Below are 20174 nucleotides of genomic sequence, written 5' to 3'. Positions count from 1 at the left end.
ATAAGTAGAAGGATGCTTGGATTATTTTATCATTCATGTAGCCCAGTAAAAAAATGATTCACAATTTATTTTAAACGCATGGGACAGGATTAATTTAGCAATCCTTCCTAATCCATCCATATGCTCTCCAAATAGCTTTCTTTGATATGTAGCACAGGTTGCTTCACTATAATTGTGGCTCTTCAAGTGGTCATCACTGAATTTACATACATTTACATTTATACCTGCACATGCTATCATTTGGATTATTTTTTGGCAGAAATTTCGTCTTCCTCTTAGCATGCACTCCTTCAGATTAGCCTAATCTCTTCAGCAAAGGCAAAGTAGTTGTTTACAAAAGCAAGTACCTATATAGACATTTGGATGAGTTGTATAAATGCTCAGATGACCACCCAATGCTGAGTGAGCATCTAAACTCTGTAACATTTTCAACTGGGAGGATAGGAATGAAAACATGCATGTTATTAAATTACATTCATCCAAAAATAAATGAAAAATTAATATAATCCTCAAATCCCTTTTGTATAATTTTATCATTTTATCTAGCAATTTTTATTTTATGTTGCTGTTTTAAATTTTACACTATCCAGATTCCTAATTTCAAATTTCTTTTCCCTTGTTGCACACGTAGCCAAAGCATCGTAGCATTCTTTGATTTAATATTGTCTTTTTGACAACATTCTTTGTTATTTATACCTTTCCTAACTGTGCTAAAGTTGTCAATTTAGTTTTGAATATTTGAATACCAGTTCCTTTGTGCTGGTTGATGACTGCAATAAAATTATTTCAAAAGTAAGATTATGAGCTGCCTCTAGCAAATGAAAATAACAGATAAATAATGTGTGCGTAATAAATAAATCAGAGCATAAACATTTCTTGAATTAGGTCGACTGGGATGCATTCATTGTTACAGCTTAAGTTCAATGTGGGAAACAAAAGGCAGTGCTGTGAAGCATGAGTTGATTACACACCACCAGGTGAGGGAGAATTAGCTCCAGAAAGGCAGAAAAACGTCAATTTGTTGACAAAGGATGAAAGCCTATGTGTTTCTCTGTGTGCATGCATGCCTTCAAGTCAGTGTTGTGAAAATCGTAATAGGAGGATTAATTTATTGAGTTTGCTCAGACTACAATTGGACAAAATCCCCCACTTTCCTTTGGCACAATAATATATATAAAGTCCTGCCTGTTTTTTTGAGATTGGGTTTGCCTGTCTGGAGAAGAGAGTATTTATCTTGCTGGAGACTTTCTCTAGTATTTTTTTTTTCTTTTTCTTTTTAATATAACCAATGCAAAGCGTGTCCATCAGAAGGGAAGACATTTTCTGACAAATTAGTACATTTTTGAAGAGTTTCCAGAATGTATCCAAAGCAAATAAAACAAAGTTAAACTTAAAAAAAGTTTACAAAGGTTATAAGGAAAAAATAATTCTGAATAAGAACAATTTTCTTCCAGTAAATATAGAAATGTTCCAGAACTGTGTAGTGTTCAAAAACAAATTAAAATAATATTCAATATGTTAAATCAATAAAGTGGTATCGTCTGGTGAAAAGCTAAGCTCGAGGTGTTTCTGAACGAAGCCCCCTGAAGCAGCATATCCTCTATGTATGATCCTTGGAGATCACAAAGTTAAATCTTTAGAGTGGCAGTCAATGAGAAACAAAGGGCTACAACCACAAAATAAATTTATGTAATTTCTAAAATATTCATATGGATACATATTATTTGGTGGTTCTTTATGTGGAGGATTCTTGGCTCTTCATAGAAAAGCAGGTTTTCTTAGCTATTGTGGATAATAATTCGATATGCTCTCTTCATTCAACATGATGGCTAGGCCATAGGAGTTGTAGTTCCAAGCAGCTGGAATAGAAAATACTACATTTCTGTTGTTTATGCTTATGTTTTTTATGGATGATGAAACATATTAACATGATAAACAAGTTATGGTTATTTTTGTTTTATGGCCATGAAAAATATATTATTTCTCAAAATACTTGGAATTTTACCCAGCTGTTTGCTAAATTCTTACAGTTACTTTTATTGAGAAAAATCCATGTTAACTGCATGCCTTCATCTAGGTACAAACTAAAGATACAGACCTGGCTTTAATTTATCTTTCAGGTATGGTACCATTTTGTACTCTTTTAATACAAGTTCCCAATCCAAATCAGATAAAGTCAAATTAGCCAATGTTCCTAAGCATTCTATCACAAATTCCTCCTCTTCATCATTAGATATCTGAGCAGCCAGATCACCAACATAATCCTAAATAAAACAAACAAAGCAAGATTTGAGAGATGTAAAAAAGGAAACATTAGGAAATCAATGAGAACTACTGCATTAACTCAACCATACTTTTTTTCAAAATCATTGCCAAATTGATTATTTACAGTGACAAGAAATGTTCAAGTTTAATTAAATGCTTAATAAAACTGTTGTAAACTAATACATTTTATTCTTACCAGCAAAAACTGAATCAGCCAAAAATCAGTTTATAGTTTTGTACTTTTTTCAAACTCAATCTTCCATCCTCTTTTATACTCATATCAGGAAAAATGGTATGACTTGGATTAAAAAAAAGCAAAAGTTGTTCACTACTTTTGACTGCTGCTTTTTCTGGATGGATGGCTCAATTCTGGTGATATATTTATTATATGAAATTCAGTTTATATTTATTATTGTAGCAATTTTGTTAAGGAGGTCAGTTATTATACTTACAAGGAATATACAGGGTGCTAATGTGGAAGAAACTGCTCACCTACAATGGTGCTCTCTGAGTGCCTTCATTCATATGGGATTCCATACCTGTGCAGAGTCAAGGGATTTCTTTAGCTGAGAATATTTTAGGGTGGGAAGTCTACCACCTGAATATCTCATAGGTGGGGCTCCTGCTCTCCTCTATGTTTCTTAGGACAATGTAGCAGCATCATAAATACAGAGTGCATGCTGGTGCAAGCAAGAAAGTGGCTGAGTTGTGTCAGTGCACTGAGGGGTGTAGGAAGATTACAGGCTACAGATAAGAGCCTGTTCTCTTTCATTATGGTATCTTTACATCACCTATACAAGTGCCTAATAAACTTACCTAAAAGTGAAAAATTAGATGCCAATTGCAAGCCAAGATGGAACAGCCCATGCAAAGGACAAGAATGACCCTAAGTATTCACTCAATAATACTTTCACAATGAATGAAACTGGAAATCCCTTTTGGGGTACTTAACAAATAGTTGGAATGGAATAGAGCTGAGTTGTTGAGAATGACAGAAAGATTGTCTCTGAAAATCTAACAAATATAACAAATATGCAATCCAGTTTAAAAGAATGGAAACAGAAGTGGGATGGTTAAAGATGCCACCTTCAGGAAAAAAGAGATTTCGGGCATAAGACCACTTTGTTGGAATAGAATTAAAGATCACCCTAAACAGTAAATAATTCTCTTAACATGTCATTCTCATTACTGCTACAAGGAAAATTATCATTGCAGGTAAGAAGAGATCAACCAAAGATTTAAACTACTTTTCTATGTGGCTAGTTTGATACATTCCTATCAAAAGGCTGTAGAGGTGGGGGCCAGGCAAAGGTCGTGTGCAGAAAACTGCCCCTCCAACGCCTGTGTGCCTCTTCTTCTCTAGATCTATCTCCTCCCTTCACATCACCATGGCGATGTGAAAGTGCGCAGGCTTGTATGACCTTGCCTGCCTGATATCAGCTAGCTCACACCAACAAGATATTATTGCCAAATTGCTCCCTGTTTTAGGCCTCTGGCTTCTATATTCATGAGGATTGGTAAGGAGTTTAGCCAATGAAATGCTATTGTCATGCAGAACTTTTGCTGCTTGTAAGACTGTACATAAACAACAAAATGCTGCATGCAAGCAGCCATATTTGCACCCTGCAATGACTGAGCACTGATTACTACAGCTGGCGCCCATACACAGGGACTTTTGGGAACCCCCTGCGGGGAAGAGCAACAGCCAACATACTTACCATCATCTGGAATAGACCTCTAAGTGCATTTTCGTCTTCTGAGACCCCTCAGTGATAAGTATGGGTCGCAAGTTATCTCAGCACCAGCAGAGACAAGCACAGGAACTCAGATTCCTGCTAAAGCCTGAGGCAGACATAAGGAAGCTGGCGGCTGAGGTAGGGAAACATTGCCCTTGGAATCCTGAGCACCAGACGCTTAGGCTAAAAGATAGGGCATACTTTATATCTTGAACCTTGGGCTCCAGTACAAACATCGATAGTATTCAGTGCCGTCAAGCAGTGAAAAATGTGGCTCAGAAGCTTCAGAAGGGTAGCAATTAACTACCAGCCCCCTTTCTGATTACAACTAAGTAAAATTTATTCCTCATAAAACATCTTTAATTGGATTTCCAACTCCTTCTGAAAAGGCTAATTCTTTTGCTTTTTCTCAGCCATCATACACCCCCACAAGGAAAATATTAGCAGAACTATCTTGAAGTAGAAAAAAAGATAATAAGGGGAATAGTCAGAGTAATTTAAAGACATAAATTAACTCAAAATGTACTCCTCTGCAAAGTGTTTTGAACAATTGGAATGTTTTGAAACTTCATGTGGCTATTAAGTTTAACCCTGTCAGACAATGTCTGGTGGTGCTTCTGTTGATGTATAGTATTGTGTTTGTGTGTGTGGCCACCCAGAACATTATGCTTGGGCTTGGAATGGTGAGAAAAATGGGAGATGATTGTTGTTGTTCTTGTTAATTGCGAAGTCGTGTCCGACCCATCGTGACCCCATGGACAATGTTCCTCCAGGTCTTCCTGTCCTCTACCATCTTTTGGAGTCCATTTAAGTTCATACCTACTGCTTCAGTGACTCCATCCAGCCATCTCATTCTCTGTCGTCCCCTTCTTCTATTGCCCTCAATCTTTCCCAGCATTAGGCCCTTCTCCAGTGAGTCCTTCCTTCTCATTTGGTGGCCAAAGTATTTGAGTTTCAACTTCAGGATCTGGCCTTCTAAAGAGCAGTCAGGGTTGATCTCTTCTAGGACTGACCGGTTTGAACGCCTTGCAGTCCAGGGGACTCGCAGGAGTCTTCTCCAGCACCATAGTTCAAAGGCCTCAATTCTTTGGCGCTCAGCCTTTCTTATGGTCCAACTTTCACAGCCATACATTGCAACTGGGAAAACCATGGCCTGGACTTTACGCACTTTTCTTGGCAGGGTGATGTCTCTGCTTTTTAGTATGCTGTCTAGATTTGCCATAGCTTTCCTCCCCAGGAGCAAGCGTCTTTTAATTTCTTGGCTGCAGTCCCCATCTGAGGTGATCTTGGAGCCCAGAAAAATAAAATCTGTCACTCCCTCCATTTCTTCCCCATCTATTTGCCAGGAATTGAGAGGGCCGGATGCCATGATTTTGGTTTTCTTAATGTTGAGTTTCAAGCCAACTTTTGCACTCTCCTTCTTCACCCGCATCTAGAGGCTCTTTAGTTTCTCTTCACTTTCTGCCATTAGAGTGGTATCATCTGCATATCTTAGGTTGTTGATGTTTCTCCCGGCAATCTTAATTCCAACTTTTGATTCATCTAGCCCTGCCTTTCTCATGATGTGCTCTGCATATAAGTTAAATAGGCAGGGCGACAGTATACAGCCTTGCCGGACTCCTTTTCCAATTTTGAACCAATCAGTGGTTCCGTGTTCGGTTCTCATTGTTGCTTCTTGACCCGCATATAGGTTTCTCAAGAGACAGATGAGATGGTCTGGTACTCCCATCTCTTTAAGAACTTGCCACAATTTGTTGTGATCCACACAATCAAAGGCTTTTGCATAGTCAATGAAGCAGAAGTAGATGTTTTTCTGGAACTCCCTAGCTTTCTCCATGATCCAGCGTATGTTGGCAATTTGATCTCTATTTCCTCTGCCTCTTCGAAATCCTGCCTGTGCTTCTGGTAGTTCTCGATCCACATACTGCTGGAGTCTAGCTTGTGGGATTTTAAGCATAACGTTACTAGCATGTGAAATAAGTGCAATGGTGTGATAGTTCGAACATTCTTTGGCATTGCCTTTCTTTGGAATTGGAATGTAAACTGACCTTTTCCAATTCTGTGGCCACTGTTGAGTTTTCCAAATTTGCTGGCAAACTGAGTGTAGCACTTTTACTACATCGTCTTTTAAGATTTTGAATAGCTCAGCTGGAATACTGTCACCTCCACTAGCTTTGTTGTTGCTCAGATTTTCTAACGCCCATTTCACTTCACATTCTAGGATGTCTGGTTCGAGGTCAGTGACCATCTCATTGTGGTTATCTGGGATGTTAAGCTCATTCTTGTATAGTTCTTCTGTGTAGTTTTGCCATCTCTCCTTAATCTCGTCTGCCTCTGTTAGGTCCCTGCCATTTTGGTCCTTTATCATGCCCATCTTTGCATGAAACGTTCCCTTCATATCTCCAATTTTCTTGACGAGATCCCTGGTCCTCCCTATTCTGTTGTTTTCTTCTATTTCTTTGCACTGTTCATTTAAGAAGGCATTCTTATCTCTTCTAGCTACTCTCTGGAATTCTGCATTCAGTTGGGTGTATCTTTCTCTTGCTCCTTTGCCTTTCGCTTCCTTTCTTTCCTCAGCTATTTGCAAAGCTTCCTCAGACAGCCATTTTGCTTTCTTGCATTTCTTTTTCTTTGGGATGGTTTTAGTTGCTACCTCTTGTACAATGTTGCAACTTCCATCCATAGTTCTTCAGGCACTCTGTCTATCAGATCTAATTCCTTAAATCTATTTGTCACCTCTACTGTATATTCATCAGGAATATGATTTAGTTCATACCTGAGTGGCCTAGTGTTTTTCCCTACTTTCTTCAATTTAAGCCTAAATTTTGCAATGAGAAGCTCATGATCTGAGCCACAGTCAGCTCCTGTCTTGTTTTTACTGACTGTATAGAGCTTCTCCATCTTTGGCTGCAGAGCACATAGTCAATCTGATTTCTATGTTGACCATCTGGTGATGTCCATGTGTAGAGCTGTCTCTTGGGTTGTTGGAAAAGAGAGTTTGTTATGACCATCGTATTCTCTTGACAAAATTCTATCAGCCTGTGCCCTGCTTCATTTTGTACTCCAAGGCCAAATTTGCCTGTTATTCCGGTTATCTTTTGGCTTCCTACCTTAGCATTCCAATCCCCCATAATGATAAGGACATCATTTTTTGGTGTTAACTCTATAAGGTGCTGTAGGGCTTCATAGAACCGGTCAATTTCATCCTCTTCAGCACCAGTGGTTGGGGCATAGATTTGGACTATTGTGATATTGAATGGTTTGACTTGGATTCGAATTGAGATAATTCTGTCATTTTGGGGATTGTATCCCAGTATTGCTTTTCCTATTCTTTTATTGCCCACATTTTTGCCCACAGTAGTATACTGATGGTCATTTGAGTTAAATTCACCCATTCCTGTCCATTTTAGTTTGCTGATTCCTAAGATGTTGATGTTCAGTCTTGTCATCTCTTTTTTGACTAAGTCTAGCTTGCCTTGATTCATGGATCTTACATTCCAGGTTCCTATGGAGAAAAAATCTTTACAGCATCGGACTTTCCTTTCACCACCAGATATATCCACAGCTGAGCGTCCTTTCGGCTTTGGCCCAGTCGCTTCATTCTTTCTGGCACTACTAGTACTAGCCCTCTGCTCTTCCCCAGTAGCATATTGGACACTTTCCGACCTGAGGGGCTCATCTTCCAGCGTCATATCTTTTTGCCTTTTAGTACTGTCCATGGGGTTTTCATGGCAAAGATACTGAAGTGGGTTGCCATTTCCTTCTCCAGTGGATCACATTTTGTCAGAACTCTCTGCTATGACCTGTCCGTGTTGGGTGGCCCTGCATGGCATAGCTTATAGCTTCATTGATTTACGCAAGCCCCTTTGCCACGACAAGGCAGTAATCCATAAAGGGGGGGGGAGATGATTAGGGGCCCTAAAAACCACTTTTGGTTGGAATCACCTCGTCATTTTTCTAACTTCTTGCAGGACAAGTCATATGTCTAAATAATACTGTTGTCTTAACAGTATTTGTATATATATGTTTGTCTGTATTGTTCTGTGTTATTTCCAAGATTTGGAAGAGGGTCAAACCTTCTCTGATAACAACAATACAAAAAGGCCTTATAAAGAATGCATGGTTTGCCTGGAGAAAGTATGAAATGAAATATTTGTATGTAGAATTGTTTATACAAACAGTTAGCATGGAAATGAATGAATTAATTTGTTGATACTTAAGTGTGTGTTAGCCCTCAAACCCCACCCACTCTCTCCCAGGCTGTGAAAGTAATAGTAAGTGTTTGCATCAGAAGAGTTTCATGGAGAATGTGTGAGAGAATTTATGGAAAATGCATATGAAGGAGAAAAAACTATTTTTTGGTGGTAAGATTTTTTCCCCCGTCTCTTCCAGCTGGCTGTGTTGCTTTAAGAGCAAGAGACAGAAAGAAGAAGGGGAAGCTGTTCGTTTTAAAACTTTTTTTCCTCTGCTTAGAATTGTGATCTGAGAAGGGTGGAGTGAATCTGAAATTTGATACCCACTCTTGCAATTTTGGCTTACAAATAAATTTTTTACTCAAAAGAGGAAACAGTAATTGTTGGACAATATTTTTTAAGGGAAAAATTGTTGAGTTTAAATTGTTTAGTTAGACCTATATATCCAACAACCAAAAGAACTGACTCTGAATTGTTTTGTTAAGATTTATAAATGTTTAACCTATTTATAAAATTTGTTTCCATCTGAATGGAATTTGATTAAATTGAAGCACCAAAGATATAATCTAATTGGCTTTCAGAAATACAAAATGATTTAAGATTGCAATATGCCCCAGAAAAAATACAGTTGCACAAATTGATGACATCATGAGTACTCAATTTGTGGACAGAATTCCATATAAAAATTGTCAGTTAACACTTCTGATTTTTTGTACTAGTAAATTACCTACCGGAGTATTAACTGTAATAGAAGTGCAAAAAATATATTGTATTGAATAATATTTACTTACCCCACACCCCATCCCAAAATGTTTTATTTTTTATCCAAGGTGGTTGATAAAATGATAACCTTAGGACGCACATGAGCTTACCGTCGAAATGGAACTGATTTAATTAATATTGTTCTTCTTATCTCAAAATCTGATTTTCAATTTTGTTTTCAAGAATAACTTGTCTCTTTAGTGTGTTTTAACTGACTATATAGGCTGTATTTCATATCATTTGCCTAAAGAACTTTGACTTGCTTGTTCAATGACTTTTTCCTTTCCTGTCTACCCACTGCTTTCTCCTTCTCCCTTGCCACAAGCGCCTACTGTTTTTTCTGATGGAGGGTGAATGAGAGGAGCAATTGCTTACAAGGATTCTCATGATGTTACCTGGAAAGTGTCCTACACTGCAATGCAATCCTCACCACGATGCTCAGAATTATCTGCTGTTATTTTAGCTTTTCAACCCTTTTCTCAACAGCCTTTTAACTTAATCTCTGACTCTCATTATGTGTGCCAACTTATTTTTACTCTTTCAGGTGCTTACATCACGCCCAGGATTGACCCCAATCTTATGACTTTGTTTTTCCCTTCATAGCAGCTGCTACAAGATTGAAAACATTTATAATTTTATTTCTCATATATGCAGTCACTCCTCCCTTCCTGTGTCTAATTTTTTTTAATGTCTTTTTATGTCTTTTATATGGTTTTGCCTCTAATCAACTATGACAAATGGATGTTACCCATGTTCTCTTTTTGGCTTCCTGGAAATATATTCATTTATCTATTGATACCTATTCAGGAACAATTTCCCCCACCTCTACGAGGGGAAACAGCTTCACGTGTTATTTTTCATCTTTTTTCAGCCCTGAGTAAGCCCTCTTCCTTAAAAACTGATAGTGGGCCAGCCTATTCTTCAGTGGCCTTTTTGCAATTTTGTACAACCTGAAATATTGTTTTTACTCATGATCTTCTCTATAATTCCACAGGTCAAGCTATCATGGAACGTGCTAATCGGTCTTCACAAACAAATAAAAAAGGACGGATCATCTAGGGTACCCAATTTGTCTTGGGTAATACAACAGGTTCAAAAAGTATTATTTACATTACACCAATTGAATATTTTTATTCAAAATTTGACCACTTATCAGAGACACTTTCAACAGAAAACAAGCTTGCCTCCGCCTCTGGTATATTATCGGGTATTACCAGACAAAGCATGGGTGGCACCAGTCCCTGGACCCAGTCCCAGAAATGGCAAGGGTGCAACCAATCCGATCCCAACATGCCAGTCAGCCAGTGACATGGGGAGATGTAAAGAACTTGACCCCCGAGAACCTGTGCACTGCCATTTTTGCGGTTTTAACTGCAAATTCCTTATCCATCATTTGTTTGTGTCTGATCATTAACATCTGCCCTTTGACAACAGCAACTGTCATCGCACCCAAACAATCATTCGAGCAACGAATGAAGCAAAATCTAACATCACACAAAATGATGTCTTTTGTTTATCTGAAATGTATGACATGGAAAATTTGCTTTCTACATGTTTAGTCTTTGTTTGCACCCCTTCTGCAGTAATTCAAAACTTCACTGACTATAGCAGAATTTTATTCAATAGGAACTTTAACTATAAGGCTATATCTCTAGTGGGCGTGCCAGGACTTGCTGTTCATGCTCATCTCAACATTAATGCTACTTCTTCAGCTATTTCAGCAATCAACCATTAGCTGCAAGATTTGAGAAAGGCTATTTTGCAAAATCGTGCCGCAATTGATTATTTGCTTCTACGCCAACATTTGGGTTGTGAAAGTTTTGAGGGAATGTGTTGTTTCAATATTTCTGATAATTCACGAACCATTCAGCACCAAATTGATATTTTACACAATTTGGCCTCTGATTTGAAAATGGATACTTTAGGATCTTGGCGGTGCTGTTTTATGCAATGTATTCCTTTCTTTTTGCAATATATGTATCAGAGCTTTTTAACCCCAGATTCTCTCTCACATTGCCTCAGGGTCAAGTTTTGGCCCTATATAAACAATTGCAAGGATACTCCTCTCCTGATTATAATCCTTTTATTAACCCCTCTTACAACGATATTTCGTATAACAAAACAAAAAAGAGTGAGATGTAGAGGTGGGGGCCAGGCAAAGGTCGTGTGCAGAAAACTGCCCCTCCAACGCCTGTGTACCTCTTCTTCTCTAGCTCTATCTCCTCCCTTTACATCACCATGGCAATGTGAAAGTGTGCAGGCTTGTATGACCTTGCCTGCCTGATATCAGCTAGCTCACACCAATAAGATTGCCAAATTGCTCCCTGATTTAGGCCTCTGGCTTCTATATTCTTGAGGATTGGTAAGGAGTTTAGCCAATGAAATGCTATTGTCATGCAGAACTTTTGCTGCTTGTAAGACTGTATATAAACAATAAAATGCTGCATGCGAGCAGCCATATTTGCACCCTGCAATGACTGAGCACTGATTACTACAAAAGTCAAAGGACAGACTGGAAGACAGAAATTAGGAACTAAACTTTTGGGAAATAAAAGATGGGAGAGGAAAAAATGATATATGCTGTAGTTTACAGAGATTGCTACAAAATACACAGGCAGTGATAACAGGCAATGATAACATAGCTATATTCTTCTGAATAAAAATGAAATTGGTTAACCAGATCCAGTGGGCAGATAACAGAGGTCATCTAACTGATTCAAAAACTGAAAACCAGATGAAATTTTGTAAATAAATATATATGATGTAAAATCAATGTAGAGCTATCAGAACTTCCAAGACCCATTGAAATCATAGGTTAAACAAACCATGCTGCCTCTTGCAGTGTTTATAGGTTTGAACAATGCAATTCATCCTTATTCTGGGATAACATAACTTTGCCATAGAAGATGAAAGTACGACATTCAGAGACATGCTGAAATCATAAAGATCCACACTGGAAATTGAGGCAGAAAGAGAAGAAATGTGGTGGATCAGTGAAATGTGAAAGAAAGCCAAAATAAATTTGTCAGAGAAAGTCTGACAAATTATTACCTAACTAACCTGTCAAATACAATGTGATTAATGAGGAAGTATGAAGGATGGTGTAATGAATGGCACAGTGGCCTAGAGGTGAAGACACTCATCTCCCTTGGAGGGTTTAGAGGTCAATCTTAGACAGCAACAGATGTTTCTTTACCATGGTGCAAAGAGAAAATATCTGCTGTGAACTCGTGTAGGTGTCAGGAAGGACATTTGGCCAGTAAACGCTCAGTTCCATCCCGACAAAGGGATTACAGGGTTGTAATAATAATAAAAAAGAAGTATGGTGTAAAATTGAAGCTGGTAAAATTGGAAGCAAAGAGCCACACACCAGGCATGTCTATTATGTAAACAAGTGCTTTCCAGTTTGGGAAAAGAGCAGCAAAAGCCAAGGCAGGAGAAAGAAATGAAATGAAAATGCTTGTTTTAAATATATATAATATTTAAAAACTGTTCATCTTCCTCAGAGATTGACTCTGGACAGTGTATAAATACTGTCCCTCTATGAAATTTGGCAGATGTAACTCCAAATAAATAAATGACCGTTATAAATTGTGAACTTATTATTATTCTTGATTGGAAATCTGATAATTAACCACTGAAGATGTAATATCTTTGTTCCAAGGCTATTAGGCACTTGTGAATCTCTATACAAAAGAAAGGCTCAAAGCCAAAATGAATTATTTCCTCAAATATCTGAAAGAACTGTATATTGCTGTGAAAATATTTGGTAGCATGCACATATATCAACTATTTGGCCTTCACTGATGTAAATAAAACATACTAAATATAATATTAGTTTACTATTGTTGAAAGAAAAGTCTTCATCCTGGTTCATCCAAGCCAGGGATAAATAAACAACATGGCGACTGCTTTGGGAAGAAGGTTAGTATATTGACGAACCAGACTGAAAATTGGTTCTGGTAGGAAGGAGGAGAGAAATCAAGGGATGAACACATGTGGAGTAAGCCTTTTGTTTGGAATAGTGTCCTGTTCCTGTGGCATGAACTTTGAACTGAATCTGAGTGTGCTTTTCTGGCCTTAGTATCTACAGTTTAATCCTATTATGTCCCAAAAGTCATATCCTGCGTCCCTGGGGCTGGGCTAATGACTCTTAGAGTTTGGATGGGGTATGCAGATTTTAGGTCTCTTTGTCTTATTGATCTCTTAGTTGGGGCCTTTCTGATGGTTTACATCTGCATTTGTATAAAGCTGGCTCCTGCTTGGGACAGAGATTTGGGGCTATCAAGGAAAACTGGGCATGCTTTTCTGTCTCTTTAAGATCCTTGAAGGAAATATATTTTTCTTCCTTTTTAATATTTCCTTCTCTGGGGAGCTGACTTCCTTCACTATCATACTTGGACTAATTACAGCCACCAGCATCAGAAACCTCAAGCAGCCAGTGTCCTTATTCTGTTAGTTTTGAGCTTTCTCACTTTCTTTTAAAAGAAGGGAATGAAAGCACAAAATGGAAGGGGAGAAATAATAACAACCAGACAAGTTGGGTAGAAAATAAAAACTAAGGTGAGTTCTTCGCAGGAAGGACAGAGAAAATTCCTGATGATGTACCATCTCTGGCAGTCAAAAAGAAACTGAGGGGAGAATAGAAACCCTATCTGTCAGCATACATAATGGATGTAGGGGAAAGATTGACAGAACCTGGGAGCAGAGTGAAAAGAGGACTGAGTCTAGAATCTCTACATAGCCACAAGCAAGTGAAGTCCAACTCTCGAGTGCCATTGACCCTTATCTAACTTTAACCTGGTGTCGATAGTGCATAGGTCCCATGAATAAGCTTTATGCAATAAATCAATTTAACTAAACCTTCAGGTATGAACCTGTTTTTTTCTGCCTGACAGTGGGTGTCCATAGCTATGAAAGATTCCTAATGTAGACCTTGTACAGGCACAGTCTATATACAGAATGTAAAAAAACAATGAAAAAGAGATAATGGGTGCCTATGATCGTATAGTTAGTTCACTGCAGAAGTGAAATTAAAACAATGATATCTAGCTCATTTCCAAGTACCAAAACATATATAGAAGAGTGATAATAAAAGGACAAATCATATTAACTGATGACAGTTTAATTTTTCTAAGGGCACATGCAGATAAAGAACAAAAAATGTTAAATCAGTTTTATAATTGTCATAGTTAATAATTTAGTGTCTGCACAAGTGCAGTTAAAGGCACTGATAATCATATTTTGTAAAATTACTGACAAGCTTTAATTATGAATTGGAGAAGTGAAAGGTGCTACACTATAACAAGCCCTTAAATTTTACTCTTGTGCAATTCCAGTAGAATTAAGGCACATGCAATCATTTAAGAAGGATCATTTATGTATAAACTAAGTTTACTTCTTCCAATATCTCATTTCACAAATTTAGAACTTGAAAAGATACTTACAATAAATAAAGATTTAGTTGGTCCATCATGTTGAGATATGTTTCTAATCATCTTCATTAACAATGGGTCCTTGAATTTCAGTGCTCTCTTCATCAGCATCTTCAACCCATTTCCTGAAAATGCAGGAATATAAATGAAAAATGTATGAATCAATTAATTATGCTGTCAGTTTCACAACTGCCATCATAAAATTGATTTTTTAGAACAAAGGAAACAAAAATGATATTAAGGTAGGCTAACATCTTCTCATGAAACTTGTTTGAAAGTATTATTGAAGACAAAAAATATATATAAGTGCCATTAGTTCATATGATTTCTTATATCCCCTAAAAACATCAAAAATAGCAGATACGCCTAGATACAACTACAGCCTAGCAGATTTTCTGAGTTCAGCTCAGTTATTATTCTCCTGTAGTCTTACATCTTAGGTTCCACTCTCATTGTATTACTGCAAGACAAAAACATTTCTGGATATTAACAAAGCCCATTTTAATAGAACATTTAATGGTTTCTTCACATTTAATTTTTTAAAATTGCTTTTCTACAAGAGTGTTTCTGAAACTATTTTTTTTAAAAAAGAACAAACAAAAATACATTATTTGACAGCTTAAAAAACTAATTGTAAATAAATCCAAATGTAAATTAGCAAATCTGATATCATAAATTATTTGAGTAAACAAATATGTTTTTATTTTTTCAAAGAAAAAAATTCAGGGGCCAGCCACAGTGAGGCTCTATTACTGGGAAAACCACTGTGCCAGGAGCCAAACTCAACACTGAAACTGCAAACAACGCTTCACCAGCCTTTCCAGCTGACTCTAATGCAAGAATTGTATGGAAATAGAGACATTAATATTTCAATTACCTAGATCTCATGCCATTTAGGACTTTGTGAGCTAGTACCAACATCATAAATTGACCTTGATAGCTCACAGGCAACCACTGCTTTTAGGACTGCTGTTATAAGGTTCCATTAAGAGTTATATGACATGGACTTCTGGTTCTGGTTTGCGGCGTCACTAGTCGCACGGGGAGACTTTTCTCCTCATCAACTAGGTTTCCCTTCGTCGGCGGACCCTTATACGGGTCCAAAGTCGCCCTGGAGGGTGCAACTTCTGTCGAGGAGGCTGCGGTCTGGCTGCAGAGGATCGGCGGCTCCTCCAGCTGTCCGGACGAAACTCTGAGGACCGACGAAGATCGGCCATGAAAATGGCCGATCACCCTGCCGCTTCAGACTGTAAGTCGAACAACATCTAAGCTTTTAGTGCCTCTGTGGTGAATCCGGGTGAGAATTTTTTCTCTCTCTCTTTTCTGTTTATTTTTTCGACTATGTGCCTGTAAAGAGCTTTTGAAATTATTTCCCTGGCTTGGAAAGGCGGCTTCTGCTTTTTTATGGGAAGAAAGGCTTTTCACAAATACTGAAAGACTATAATCTATTTTTATTGGGACACTAAAAAGGATAAAAAAGAAGGAAAAGGTTTCTCTCTCTTTCCTTTTTAAGAACTTTACTATTTCTACTTTTTATATATACATATTATCTTAAAAGACAAGAAAAGAAAAAAAATGATTCTTGGAGAGGTCTCTCTTAACTTACTGAGGATATCTAGTGGCGAAAACTTAATACTGCAACTTTGCTTATTTTTTTCTTATGAGCTTCAAAACACTAAAGATAAGCTGTGCACCTGTGAAGATGTGGGGTGGATGTTTCTACATTAAATAAAGCCTCTACAAAAAAGGAAAAGAGATCTCCTTTTAAGCATTAGTATTAAAATGGAGAAACCTCAGATACAACTGAATTGTGCACTTATATTGGAAAAGATTTATGAAGCTACTGCAGAAATTTGTGCTACATTTAAAAGCTGTACTTTAGAATTAAGATCCAGAGACTCTACTATATCAGCCCAAACTGATGTCCTGGTTACAACTGATTATGGCATAAACCAAAATGTGCCAGAAGAGGAACTTACAGAGATAGAAGTGGAATTTACTTCATCTGACAATCTCTTCTCCAGCAACTTAGTGAACCATAAGAAGCAAAGATTAAGACCTCAAAATACAAAGCAACTACATCGTAAAGAGAACAGAAAAAGACGTCTACTGCAGAGGAAGAGACTTACACTCTTTCAAAGATTAATACAAGTAATAAGAATTGATCTACTGGTTGAAAGAGAAAAAAGATGCTTACTACAGAGAAAGGGACATATATCTGCTCAAAGATTATTACAAGCATTGAGAATGGATTTACTGGTTGAAAGGGAAGCGTCTTCATGGAAGCCAGTGTGGCATAGAAAAAAACCCAGAATTAGACTCGAAAACAAACTTAAAAATGTTTAATGGATTAAAAAGCAATGTTGATTTCATGGATTGTTTTAAGGATAATGATTTAGAGCTGAAAAATGCAATTATATACATGCATGTTTTAATTAATAAAAATTGTTTAATGGATTAAAAGATAATGTTGGTTTTATGGATTGTTTTAAGGATAATGATGATTTAGAAGTAAGAAATCTACAATTATATTCTTGTGTGTTTAATTTAGTTTGATGATTTTTTTTTGTTTTATGGAAATTTGTTTGGTATGGAAATGTGAAAGTTAAATGTGGAGTGAAAAAAGAAACTTGGCTTTATAGAGATTAAGAATGCATCCTTGGAATAATAGATTGAGTTAGACTGGAATTTTGAAATGATTAATTAGGAGATTTTTGTGTATAATAATATGTTTTGATATGGTATGATAATTAATTGGATGGAATTTGATTTGTTTAATGAATGGAAATGAATTAAGGCAAAGATTACTATGAGTAACATAGATTTAGAAGTAAGAAAACTATAACTATATACATGTGTAACGTTTAATTACTTAAGAGATTTTTGTGTATAATGATATTATTTGATAAGATATGATAATATTGTCTTTTTTTAACTAAACTAGTTATTATTGGAAGAAGAAATAAATAAGATTGGTGATAAAAAAGGGATGAGAGGGACTAAGAACTTGAATATATTTGTAAGAGGTATTTGAAGTGATAATATGTTGATGCAAAACATTATTTGATTATGGTAATTGAAATTGATAAAGTTTTAATAAACAGGTTTAGTAGTAATAGAAATTTAGGATAGAAATGAAATATATTAAATTTATTATGTTACTTGAGGGAAATAGAGAGATGATAGCGAATGTATTAAATTGAGCTGTTATTGTGTGATTTTATGTTGGATTCTTTGTTTACCCGAATACCACGGTGTGTCTTAAACACTTTTTGTTAAAACTATAAAACCAATAATATATATATATATATTAAAAAAGAGTTATATGACATGCTTCACTGAAACATGGTCCAAACAGCACTGCAGCTAATGCATCTGTCAGAACCTTATCCTTCTAGGGCAGAGGTGTCAAACTCGCAACATCATGTGACGTGTCACAATGTATCATGACTTTTTTGCCATTGCTGGCAATGGGGTGGGTGCGGTTTCGCGATTATGCATCCGGCCTGCGGGCCGGCAGTTTGACACCCCTGTTCTAGGGGAACGGGGGGGCTCATACTCTTTTCTTATTCCTTTTGGGTTCTGCCATTCTCCTGGGGGAGAGGGGGAAGCTTGGGGTGCTGATGTGTATTTCCTTTGCTTTGCCTCTTGCTCTATCCCCTTTGATGTTTCTCTAATGGGGTGAGAATGGAATGTACCTCCAGCCATCTGCTTTATCTCCAGATACAGAAGAACTGACGCGGATACCTAACAACCTTGGAGGGGCGCCTTATCATTCTGTTCCCATGGCGTTTTCACACCTGTGGATTGGCCTGATTGAACCACCCGAATGGACAGTTGGGGTGGGGTTACTATAACCACTTTTGATTACTTGTTTCCACACGGGAACCCTCAAATCCTGTCTTCATCTCTCAATAAAAGTTCCTTTTGAAATGATGCCTTTTCAAAAGTTCTCCTTTCTTGGGAGCACAGATTGAGGCGGGTCCTTACATTAGACAGCATCTGCAAAGTGATCAGCCCGGAGGGAAAAGCCCTACCACGGGGACTGTGCAAACAATGTCAAACCATGGTGGTGAGAGAGGAGAAAGTAACCTTGGTGGGAAAGCTCCCCCAAAGCAACCCTAAGTGAGAGTAGCTTGGACTCCTCTAGCTCATCCGACAAAGCCGTGACCAGAGAGAGTCGGGAGAAACCGAGATGGTTGATGGGTATTAGAAAGAAAGAGGACCGGGAGGCGAAACCCAGGAAGGTGACCCCTAAGCATGGCAGCCACCAGCCAGGGTGGAAGCATAAGATGGAGAGATCACTTAACCTCAGCGAGGAGGACGACAAGCCCGGTCCGAATGCTTCCTCAAGCAAGCAATTAACCTGATGGTGGAAGCATTCAAGTTCCTAGAAGAGGGAGACAATGCCGGAGCTCGATAGCCACAGGGATGGCAGAGGAGGAATGCCAGGAAAGCAAATTGGCAAACCCAGGCCCATCTACCAGTGCATCGGAGGCTGCAGGAGCCATGGCAGAGACTGCCACCCCAGCACGAGCCATCCCAGCTGGGGGAGATGGGCAGCGAGCCAGGAGGAGAATCAACCGTGCTGGCTGGAAATTTCCACCCCCGGGAGTGAAGTATGATGGGTCTCCCCAGCAGCTGGGATTTTTCCTGGCCCATGTCCTGAGCTACATGGAGGAGTACGGCCAAGACATCCCCAGCAACAAGATAGGTAAGAATCATAACCATGGCCCTAGAGGGAGCAGCAGCCCGGTGGATGGTGACCCTACATAATGTCGACGCTCCCGAGCTACAAAACTTCAACTACTTCATGGTTGCCCTGAGGAGGAGATTTGAGGACCCCCTAACCAATTGAAAGACTAGATAATGCATCAAAACAGTGAGGCAAGGTTGGCTTCCGGTTCCAAATCGCAGCACCAGTGGACGCGCAGGGAGAGCTCTCTCTCCACCATCTGATTTCCCTTCGTCGAAAGACCCTGGAAAGGGTCGAATGTCGCCCTGGAGGGCCGACCACCACTGAGGAGGAGCCTCGTTAGATCGCGGAAGGGCGGCAGCTCTTCCATTTGATCCGAGGCAGATCCTTTGGATCGACAAAGAAAAGATCGGCCATTAACATGGCCAATCACTTAGCCGTACCAACCGAAAGCCAAAAGCACTACTAAGCACAACGAAGCACCGTGGAAGATCTGGGTGAGACCCTTCCTTACCTTTCTTTTACCCTAGCTAACCTCCTGTGAAAGCTTCTCCCCCGCTCTTAATACAGCGGAGTTTGGATACTTTGGGAATTTAAGCTTTGGAACGAAAAGAAAAGAATAATTAATCTTTTTTAAAAAATATATTTTATTGGTTTTATAGTTTTAATAAAAAGTGTTTAAGACACACCGTGGTGTTTGGGTAAACAAAGATTCCAACATAAAATCACACTATAACAGTTCAACTTAATACATTCGCTAACATCTCTCTATTTCCCTCAAGTAACGTAGTAAATTTAATATATTTCATTTCTATCCTAAATTTCTATTACTACTAAACCTGTTTATTAAAACTTTAAATCAATTTCAATTACCATAATCAGATAGTGTTTTACATCAACATATTATCACTTCAAATACCTCTTGCAAATATATTAAAGTTCTTAATCCCTCTCATGCCTTTTTTATCACCAATCTTATTTATTTATTCTTCCAATAATAAACAGTTTAATTTAAAAAACAATATTATCGTATCTTATCAAATCGTATTATTATACACAAACATCTCTTAAGTAATTAAACATTACA

At 37.9% G+C, this 20174-nt stretch overlaps 1 protein-coding gene across 2 annotated transcripts in view; it reads right to left on the bottom strand.

Moving 5' to 3' along the window:
• Nucleotides 1-20174, bottom strand: part of KIFAP3 (kinesin associated protein 3) — a 123979-nt gene that overhangs the window by 38296 nt on the left and 65509 nt on the right. For both annotated transcript variants that reach the window (XM_039323998.1, XM_039323999.1), the window contains exons 13-14: nt 14404-14516; nt 2099-2264 (exon numbers count right to left, since the gene is read on the bottom strand). In XM_039323998.1, the coding sequence (XP_039179932.1) occupies nt 2099-2264; nt 14404-14516 (279 nt within the window). The remainder of the gene's footprint in view (nt 1-2098; nt 2265-14403; nt 14517-20174) is intronic.

The sequence above is a fragment of the Crotalus tigris genome, unplaced genomic scaffold (assembly GCF_016545835.1).
Source record: "Crotalus tigris isolate CLP2741 ecotype Arizona unplaced genomic scaffold, ASM1654583v1 scf7180000024291.2576520, whole genome shotgun sequence".
Lineage (NCBI taxonomy): Eukaryota > Metazoa > Chordata > Lepidosauria > Squamata > Viperidae > Crotalus > Crotalus tigris.
Note: the sequence above shows the minus strand (reverse complement) of the source record. Positions and strands in the feature narration are given on the sequence as shown.